We start from the raw sequence: 10,554 nt of genomic DNA on the forward strand, positions 1-10,554 counted from the left end.
ACTACTGCATAGACCGTTGCCTTCAGTTGAAATTTTGATATCTAGAAGAGCAAAAGAAGTGTCGGAAATGTAAAAAGTAGTCAGCTCTACAGTCAGGCACTTGGAGCATTGCAAAGGTTTTTTTTTTTTTTAGCTAAAATGCCCCAAAAGGCATCGCCTCGAAAATTTTCTCACACTAACTTTTTTTTCCCTTTTGTTTCTTGTTTTTTTTTTCCGCTTAGATTCTACTTGATGTCATAAAAATTTTTTGCTGCTTACCTTGTACGCAGTGTTTGCTTCTACACTTCGGCTTTACCAACACAAAACTGAGAAGGATGCAATTGGTAATTAATTTCTCATCCGATATTCTGCGCCATTGACGCATGTATTTTCATTTTAATTAATGGCGTTATTGTCGGCATTAGAATTATTCAGATAAACAACATTAAACGCCGTGAAAAGTTATTGTTATATTAGTTTTTTTGTCGCATCGAGGGAAATTTATCGAAAATATACTATTTTCGACTTCTTACATTCTCAGGAAGCAAATAATTTCCTTTAAGATGTATTAATTTATTTACATTTCAAGGTTACTGTCGACGGTTGCGAAATAGGGTGCCCGTCGAAAAAATTTTTCTGCGCGCGCTACTAAAAAAAAAAATGGAAATATGGAGGCCTGCTCTGGTCAGAATTCTAGAGATAAAAATGACCCTGAAGACAGTATTTCAAACTGACATATTTCAATTTCAAGTTTTTTACAAACTAATATGATAGCCAATCGATTATATTTACAAAAATTGTTTTGATAAAGACTTGAGTTAAGTCTCAATTATTTTTTTTCGGGCTTTACTTAATTATTTTTCATTCACACCGCGAAATATATTTCAGTTAATTATGAATTATTTTTTAACTGCTACTTGCACTTAAAGTAACTCTTTGCGTTAGTGCAGATAATTATTTTTCGCAGTATCATCAATTTGTTTTCGTCATGTAGCGAATGAATTTATGGTCCTACAATGCATTGCGGGATCTCGATTGCGCGGCATGAGCTCGAGTGTTTTCCTGCTTAGTTTTTGGTCTGCACCATATTTGCACGTATGGCAGTAAATCTTCCACTCGGCACCCAGCGTTCTGGTGAAACCCAAAATGGCCACAGGGGTTAAAATAAATGGAAGCATTTTGCTTAAAGAGAATTGCCTCTTCAGGAGCTGTTTATGGGTGTTTACTTGTTGAAGATGACCCTTATGAGATGGAAAGTGGTATTCAATCAGTTGGTCAGTCAGAAAAACAGATATCAATCCGTCTGTCGGTTGTCTGCTCGTTTGCTTACACATTCAGTCAGTCAGTAAGACGCTCAGTGAGTCAGACAGTCAGTCAGTCGTTCTGGAAATTGGTGATCTAATTTGATCAGTAATTTCGCTTGTCAGTCAGTTGGTCAGCAGGATCAATAATCAGCAAGTCAGCACGGAAGTCAGTCGGCTAGAGTGACTTTCAGAAAAAAAGAAACGATCAGTCAATTAAGGTTATGAGAATACAAGAAATGATCAACCACCCAAGAATCTCTACAATTTTAGACAAATTCTCGTTGTGAACACCTTAGGAAATGTATCGAGAACAGTATGGAGAATATGCATACTGATGCTAGGGTGTAAAGTGTTAACTGATCTGCGAAACATGAAAAATCCAGGTGCACTGCGATCAATCACTGACTTCTCAGGTGCACTGCGTTCAATCACTGACTTCTTATTTGATCGCCAGGGTCGTTTTCAGTCATTACTTTCAGGACACTCTTAAACTGCTTGGGGTACCGATCTGCCTTCTCCAACCTTCGGCACAACTACGTGTGCGCACGAGCAGAATACGATCTTCCGCGAAACACAGCTAGACGGCACTACGCATGAGGAGACATTAGTGGCAACAAGTCATGGAAGGAAACGAAAAATGCATCCAATATCAATACTGTTTATTTGTGCTCAAGTGGTGTCAGGAGAGAATACTATGAAACGGACATAATGGTAATCAGATTTCAGAAAATATATTTCTTTTCCACTAGGCACATGTACACTGTCTCTAATAAGAAATTATGATTCAAAATCAATAAACAAAGTGCAAGAGGATGGAAGGTTTCCTCTCCCAAGTTAATCCATTGTGCGATTTAAAAGAAAACTGATAAAATAATGAAGTCGGCGCTGCAAGAGCGCGTGAAATATAGACTAAAATCAACGCCTTCGTGCGTACGTCACTCCAAGAGTCCATGCAGTTAGATTACTTTGACTCTCGCACAGAATTAATTTGGGAAACTGCTCGTCGTCTCACAAAATACAAGAACCAAACGTCTGTAAAAAACGATTTTAATTTACTCTCTAGGCAGAGTGATGGATACAAGAGAAGAGGTCTTGATTCTACTTGTTCTCCTTCAACCAGTCCCAGAGTTTCGTTGACTCCTGCGAAAAACAAACATACGAACAAATTATTTATTTGCAAATAAACAGACATGGTATTGCGTGCCTTCGCTTTAACCTCGTTGTAGGTACATGATCCACTTTCAACGGATGTATCGAGTAATATAACGCCCTTTTTTTGCACGAGTGTTCTACTAGATGGTACTTTTCGTAAGTTGTCTGTGTTTAAACAGGTCTAAACTCTTATGGTCTGCTGTTTTCCAGCAGCCACTGAATTCATGTATATTTTGAGGACAAAGCCTGCTGTAGCACCAAAAAATATTAAGCCGGGGGGGGGGGGGGGGAAAGGGGGAGGGGAGAATAAAAACCAAAATCAATACATCTTCCCCCCTCTAAAAAATGACAAACAAACAAAAACAAACGAGTCTTGTTTGTCACAGAAAATCACTGATTAGCATCTAATTTCCACACAGTATATCAAAGGTCATAGAAACTCTTTGAGTGTTAAACAAATTCTCATTGTTGGTACACCATAAGTGTGTAGAACTTACAGCCTCATCTGTGATTTTGTATGAGTGCTTCAAATAGTTCTTGAACTTTTCCACCTTCTTTGGAAGATTTGGCGTCTACAGAAAACAAATCACACCATTAACGTATAATCACGCAATTCAATTCAAAAGACAGTTATGCCAAAAACAAAACGTCACTTTTCAAAAACACTGTAATGTTATGTAAGGTATTTCACCTTGTAATAAGCAAATGTATGTTGCTAAGGTAGGGAATCCAATAAACAATACACAATATTATGTGTATTGCTAGAATTCTGAAACTTATAAACCTCTAAACTTGTGACTTCTCCCATCATATCCATACTGTATCCAGTGAGCAGGGAATGGGAATGCTTAAACTTATAGCATCACATAGAAGTTATGATCTTGATCTGACAACAAATTCTTTTAACTAATTTACATGGAAATATGTTAGTGGCTACAGGGGAGAATTTACAATCAGATCTTGGAAGTTAAAGGGTTAATAAAATAAAATGGTCACTTAACTCATCTCTAACTCATTATCTACTTGCACAAAGTTTTCAATACCAAGTTCGGAAATTTATAAAGAAGCTGATTGAGTAACTATCTATCCACTAACTATCTAGAATACAAAAAAGTGTTCTAGAGAAAACTATTTTATTTGTGTGAAAGACACAATGCACTTCACACTAAAAGACTTGATACACCCCATGATTACAAAACTTCCTTACCTTGAGTAACTTCTCTTTAATTTTGTCCATAGATAGCTAAGGAAACGCACATTAGTTTTATAAGAAAGTGATGTTAAGTCACCTTTGAAAATGTCTCATTCCTATCAAAAAATTATCTGATGGACTGGAAAAGTAATTCTCTCCCAGTTTCAGGCCTTGCCCTACTCTAACATGTCTCTTCTTGAGCTAATTAAATAAAAAGATGAGATTGTGCTCTATGTAATTTTTTTTCTTTTTTTTTTTGGTGGGGGGGGGGGGGGGGGGGGTCATGGCTACCCTGTAAATTTTTTCCTATATGCAAAAATCAGTAACCAGACACTCTTTGTTTTCAATCTTAATGATTTAATGTACGTGTACAACTGTATGTTTGAAGAAGATACCAAAATAAATCAACTGTCTCAATATTCCACTTCGTAATTCCTTCAATTTCTTTTCAAATACAAATTTTTCCAAAAATTTGGGTTGCCAAACTAGAAGTGTGGCTTATCTTCAAGTGCCCCTTAGATGCAGGTGTTTATGGTAGTTTCTTAAGGCCTTTATAACAATGGAACATACCACTTCTGGAGTTTTAGCTCCAGCCTTCTTCCCCTGATCTTTTTTCCCATCAGTTTTTGGTGTACTGGGCTATCATTGAAAGAGGACAGAACAGATTAGCATAGCTGATTAAAGTACCTCCGTGCAGACAGGTAAAGACTTAAAATATTTTATACACCTATAGACTACAGAAATTATAACAATGGTTTCAAATGAACACAATTTCGAAGCAAGAGGTTGCAGTTGAACAGCATAATTATGTAAATGAAACCACTCGTAACAAAATCTTTGCAACAGTAACACAGGCCATAACTTAATGGTTTTTCAAGAATTTTTCACACTTGCTTAATATGTATTAGTGCTATGCAGTGTGTAATGGTACCATGATATCATGTAGAAAGGTGATCTAAAAAACATCCACCATGTTCTGGACAGACCAAGAAAGGCCAACTCCTGAAGTTGTAATTTGAACACAAACCTGTTGAGCTGGAATCTTGTTTTGCTTTTCTGTTTTATCCTTTTTGTCTGCTTTAGCAACTCCCTACAAAGGCAAATACCAATAAATAACATTTTGAACAAAATGAAGGCCTGCATCTCACATGACTATATGTTTGAGATGTGCACAACTAATGTAATTGAAGCTGCTACATCTACTCTCTTATTTAAAAAGAATTATAAAAGAACATTTTGTATATTAACTTACATTTGTCATTGGTGGCTTTTTATTTGCTTTCCCTTCCATCTGCAATTGAAACAGTTATCATCAAAAAAGAAAAAGAAACAGTTACTTGTCAGACCAAGTCAGTAAGACTAAATTTTGGCCAAAACTTCAGACAAACCTGTATGTATGTAGAGTATTTCAATAAATATTTCCATAGGAGGCTACCCCTGGTGTACAAAATGCCAAACATGAGAACCTGGTTGTAAGCCAGACAGAGGGTGATGGAAGGTCTTACTAGAGGTCGTAGCCTGCAGGTGACTGGCTTTTATTGAGACCACTGACAGTTTGCAGATTTGAATTACAAATAACATTTATTGTATGATGGAAAAGGAAAACCTGGAAAGATCCAAGGGGATCAAAAGGGAAAACTCCAACCTTGTTCTTGCCGCTAAGATGGCAGGCAATTCTAATCTTCGTCATCACTTTCATCCTCATCATCGTTCATCATCATCCTCACCAGATTCATCTTCTTCATCATAATCAATCATCATCATCATCATCGTCAATGTCCTCTTTCACTGTCCTCACTCATCCTCCTCACCTTGTGCTCTTCACTGGTTAGCATTCTTTACCTTCTGGTTTGTTTTTCTGCCAAAATAATTCGTCAATACTTCTTGGGTGTGCTTGGCACAAAATAAATCTGTTCCCAAAGCATTTCTCTTTAGCCTTAGTGTAATAGCTCCATCATAATGTGTGTAATTCTTGGTGAGGAGTGAACACCAAAGTCAACAAACTTAAATGGCCATCAAAACTTTGAAAAGTTTACAAGTCAACAGGACAAATGGTGTGCACCTTGCGCATCAGTTATCTAATTACAGTCGCACTGACCCATTTTTTCCTTAATACAAAAACAATTGGATTGCTCAAAAACATTTCCTGTGCTAATGGCACACTTAATTATATGTCTATTATGTCAATTACTAGTATGCATATAGGTCCTATAGCAGCTAACATATGTATATTACTTGTACATTCTTGGTTTGCTTTCTTATCTAGAATGAAGACACTTAGTTGGCACCAAAATGAATGTTATACCAATCCTTGATTACAACTACCACAAAATTAAGCACAGTCCAGTCCATATTTCTTACAGTTGTTTTTTTTGGAGTCTCTGCCGGTTTTTTTCTGTTTAGCATCTGCTTCCATTTCCATGGATTCTTCACTTGAGTCCCTTTCCTCCTCCATCATCATCACTTTCTTCCATGCGCTTCTGATAAACAATGGACAGATAATATTCAGATATGGACCAAAAATTAATGCAGGAAGCATACAACAAACTGATAATGAACTTCTCCCCAAATTCTTGCGCATAAAGGAGAACAGTGAGAAGGGAGGATTGCTTACACTTCTCTCTAAATCATTCGAACCCAGACTGCACTCTTTGGTGGAGACAAAATTGTAATAGTTAAAGTGTTTTATCCAACAGCTGGACCTTTTGACCTTAATCTTACAGTAAAATCCTAAATATCAGCATGCATATTCTCCATACTGTTCTCTATACATTTCCTAAGGTGCTGACAAGGAGAATGTGTTTAACAATCAAGAAGCTTCTTTACTTGGTGATCATTTTCTTTATCTTGTAACATTTAATGTGTAATTCTGAGGTGAGTATTTTTAAGGGCAAAATTAAATTCTTGTGTACTCTTAGGGGTTTCAAAAATCATTCAAAACAAGACCTTTCGGAATCCCCAGTCCAAATATTGGCTAACCGTGACATTTAGATAATGCGCAGAACAAACCAGCTTCAAACTCGAGCAATCTTCGTTGTGGTCCCTTAGGTGTGTAAGTGGTTCCTCTTCTGACAAAAAAAAAAAATTAATAACTAATAATAATAACAATAAACAGGATAGAAAACTCAAATTATTAATATGTACACAAAACAGGTTAGGAAAACTTGTTGCACCACAGTTTATTTACTTCGCAGACTCCTTAGCCTCTGATAAAAAAACATACTTCAGAATTCCTCATCCTCATCTATGAACAACAACAACAAAAAAATTAAGTTGATACCAACACAAAACTTACAGAAAGTGTCATCGAGGATGACAAAACAACAAGCTAACAAAGGAAAGGGTATGTGTCTATGAATTAATTTTCTAATTTATGAAAAGTAAAAGAGCATTACTGTTTGGTCTAAGGTTTTTAAAAAAAAACAAATACATTTAACCCGTTCTTAATCCAAGATCTCATTATTAATTCTCCTTTCTGTTGGGCCATACAGTTCTCGTTATGTTAGTTTTGGGGAATTTTGGTATTGGATCAACTTATAATCCCCATATTTGATTTTTTCTCTATTCTCATCACTAGTCTGCTTGATATTGTATGATATTGTTAAGGAGCAATCATATCTGGTCACTTATGGGAGTTGAAGGGTTTTTAAAAGGCAAAATACCTTCACCCACTCTCTTCTTCATCGTAGTCCCCTAGAATATAGTTCTGTACAAAAATAACAAGGTAGAAAACAATTTTGAAGGATGAAATGTACTTCAGGCTTTATCGGAGATGACCACAGCCTTACTTGTTTGGCAGTTTTATATAAGTTTTGAATTAGAAAGAAGGGGTTTCTTGATCTAACTTCTATTCATCAAAGCAACTTTGATTGAAAAAAAAAAAAAAGAATGGAAATGCAAAATGCAAATTATAGTGTACGTGTCTTAGGACATTGGTAAGATCGTCTTACCTTGATATACAGAACCAGTCAAGTGAATTGGTCCTGAGCCTAAAGTAAAAAAAAAACTCTCTTTAGCTAGGAAATGATTAGATTGGTTTTGAAATACCCTTCCAAATAAAATGTAAAATAAATTGTAGGTTCCGAGTAATAGAAGTTGGATAGACAAATAGAATAATTATCATGCTTAAGTTTTAGTTTAATTTAGAGTGAGAACAGTTGGTGCTTATCAAGAATTTGAGATACAAATTTGATTAACAATTGCATTGCTAAGTTGAGGTTGGGTACCTGAGACATCCAGGAGCTTCTATTATTGGCAGCAGCACTTAGATGGAGACTGCTACCATCACTGGCAAATCCTGGCAAACCAGCTACAAGCCCCACACAGGAAAGGGAAAAAGGCACCATCACACTGAATAAACAGGGAAAGAGGAAGGGAAAGGGTGGGAAAAAAACTGCCTGGATGATGAGCTGTCACTCCAAACAATGCAGCACATTCACACTAGATGCACATGCAAGAATTCCTCAAACAAGGCGCATGTGGAACTTGATGCATGCATATATAACAAAACTGCAGACTGTAACTGCTGTGATGCTTTGTTGTTAATCTCCTTAAATCACATTAACAAAATTAAAAAAGGAACTAGTTTTCATCTACATTTAAATGTAGATGAAGTTATTTAAATGTCACCTATGACTTTTGAGAGAAGTGAAACACATTTATGTTACAGCTCTGGTACATCACGCAGACCAATGTGTATGCACCCAAAAAGCCCTGAAAAGTGCTCTGGACATTTAGATAAAGATTATTACTTCTATAAGCTTTAAAACAACTGATGCTGGAAATGCCAGGACTAAGCTTACTCTAAAAATAAAATAAGTAAGAATATAAAATAAACAATAATAATAATTAACCAATCTTTCCAAGCCAACTTCTTTGAACTTGAAAGGAAACTGTTATTAATCTTAGGTGTTTAATTTTCAAACTTTGAAGAAACATAAAAAACTTTTGGAATTTCAATAACTGGAGGCTGACATCAAAACTTTGGAATCTCAGTAACTGAAGGCTGCAAAAGTGAGGCATTTATTCAGAAATATGTGTAGCAAGGGAACAGTGTCAAGTACACGTCAGAAGAATATGTCCACATCAGAAAATTAAATAGACATAATTATAGCCCAGCAATCAAAATTAAGAGATGAGAACTTTCTAACTTTAATGCCTAATTAACATGGGAATGAGGATCATCCAAATTATTGTAAGTGTATGTACTCAATTTCCATTAAATCACATTAAATACTGATCAAATAAGTTCATTAATGGACATCAAAGATGCAAAATGCATGACAAATTTAAGGAAGTGATCTACAATTCATAATGCAAAGAAGAAAGAGAGAGAGAACGAGGAAAACAGGTTCTTAAACCCTTTAACTCTCCACTATATATCCAGACAGGTAGTGAGAATACTCAAACTCATAGGTACAATTTATTACCTTGATTGAACAGCCTAATTCTTGTAATCAATTGGAAGGAAATGTGTAGTAGCTAGAGGGGAGAATTGAAAATCAGATCTTTGGAGTTAAAGGATTAACATTTACCTGGTCTTTCTTCCAGAAGCCAATGATAGAATGGTGAATGTCACTGAGGTATCACTACTGTCTGTTGTGGTGACTTGTACAAGATTTCTTTCGGTTATGTTTGGCTTTTGCACCAAGACATGCCTGGAAAAAAAAACAAACAAACAAAAAAAAAAACACAGGCGGCAGCTCTGATTAGGATTAATGAAATACACGAACATCAGCCAAATGTAGATGTACAGTTGTCCAAATCTCAATGTTTGCTTGCTCACTAGAAGTCTAAGTTCGATTATTGCAGATTGCCTCACGTCGATCTCTACAGCTGAAAAGTAAGCTAAGTGCTATCTGAACATAGAACCCGCTTCCACAGTAGTTACAAATCTAAAATTCTTTTCAATTAGAATGAACTATGACTAATTGGGTATTTAAAAGCTTGAAAATAAACACGTGCACATGCTATGATAATAATGTGTGTACCTGGGTTACGACAAGCTTTGCTCGATGTCTGCTTTGCCAAGTTCTTCATCTTCCGAATCCCACTTATATTCCTTCTTATCTTTACTCAATTCACAACCTACAAAAGATCTGAGGTAAAAACATACTGCATTGAATGCCGAAATGCTTCAGGAAAGACATCTTACCCCAAAAATACTCTTTCTCCATCGACGCCATCTTGTCAAGAGAACGTCCGTTGCACGTGGTCGTGGTTTATGGAGCGCATACACTGTAACAACTCAACCGCTTTCTGATTATAGGCACGCAGGGCGTGCTAGCGAAATTAGAGCAGCCAGAAAGATTACAACCCAACGTAACGTTTTTGAAACTGCGTTTTCTAGAGTAATATTTGGACAACACGTTTTGAAAGCGTATATGCTTTCGAAAAAAACTCTGAAGAGCTTCAAATACTAGATGGAAAGGGGACAACAGAACCCACGGGGGTACGTTAGATTCGGAAAAGCTACAAAGACATGGTATGGTGTTTGAGTCGTTTTTATCTGATAAAGAGGAGAAATTTTCCAAATATGGTCTCAAAAAGGGCAATATAATAGTGTTAAGTCGAGCAGGGTTTTCAAGTGAACAACGGGAGGACTGAAACATATTTGTCTTTTCGACTAGGAATTGTGGAGAAGTCACCTAACTAATTTTGTCAATAGAGGTGATTTCTAAGAGCAGGAGCCCATCACTTTGGGCTCCTGCAAAGGGCTAATTGTACCAATTCTAAATTCGGCACCATATGAAGCGTTACACCATACAGATCGTGATGGATTCAAAACCCAAACACAACTGTCAGAAACTAGGTCTGAAAGCGGGTGTGAAAAGGAGAACTTGTTATATGTTTTGGTCTTAGAAAGGATCAGGACTTTGAGAACAAGGCGACACACATCTACAGAATTGCCGAAAGGTCCCTCCGTAT

General features: G+C 36.4%; 1 protein-coding gene and 1 long non-coding RNA gene across 2 annotated transcripts; both read right to left on the reverse strand.

The window, feature by feature from the left end:
• Window positions 1-2,314: 2,314 nt before the first annotated feature.
• On the reverse strand, window positions 2,315-5,032 carry LOC131785428 (nucleoplasmin-like protein ANO39). Its single transcript, XM_066168924.1, has 6 exons — window positions 4,880-5,032; window positions 4,655-4,717; window positions 4,198-4,266; window positions 3,643-3,678; window positions 2,933-3,007; window positions 2,315-2,423 (listed from the first exon to the last, which is right to left on the reverse strand). Exons 1-6 carry the CDS (start codon window positions 4,916-4,918, stop codon window positions 2,382-2,384), a joined length of 324 nt encoding a protein of 107 aa, XP_066025021.1. The 5' UTR covers window positions 4,919-5,032; the 3' UTR covers window positions 2,315-2,381.
• A 4,099-nt stretch (window positions 5,033-9,131) lies between these two features.
• On the reverse strand, window positions 9,132-9,849 carry LOC136277730 (uncharacterized). Its single transcript, XR_010716021.1, has 3 exons — window positions 9,782-9,849; window positions 9,618-9,714; window positions 9,132-9,284 (listed from the first exon to the last, which is right to left on the reverse strand). It is a non-coding gene; the product is annotated as an uncharacterized lncRNA (long non-coding RNA).
• Between the last annotated feature and the right edge of the window lie 705 nt (window positions 9,850-10,554).

Source organism: Pocillopora verrucosa, chromosome 1 (assembly GCF_036669915.1).
Source record: "Pocillopora verrucosa isolate sample1 chromosome 1, ASM3666991v2, whole genome shotgun sequence".
NCBI lineage: Eukaryota > Metazoa > Cnidaria > Anthozoa > Scleractinia > Pocilloporidae > Pocillopora > Pocillopora verrucosa.

Bases quoted from the DNA above. Each gene is read 5' to 3' on its own strand.
- LOC131785428 (XM_066168924.1), bottom strand. From the start codon at position 4,918: ATGGAAGGGAAAGCAAATAAAAAGCCACCAATGACAAAT. The intron at 3,679-4,197 runs GTATGTTCCATT...GCGTTTCCTTAG, and splicing joins GAGCTAAAACTCCAGAAGTG to CTATCTATGGACAAAATTAA. The intron at 2,424-2,932 runs GTAAGTTCTACA...TGTTTTTCGCAG, and splicing joins ACAAAATCACAGATGAGGCT to GAGTCAACGAAACTCTGGGA.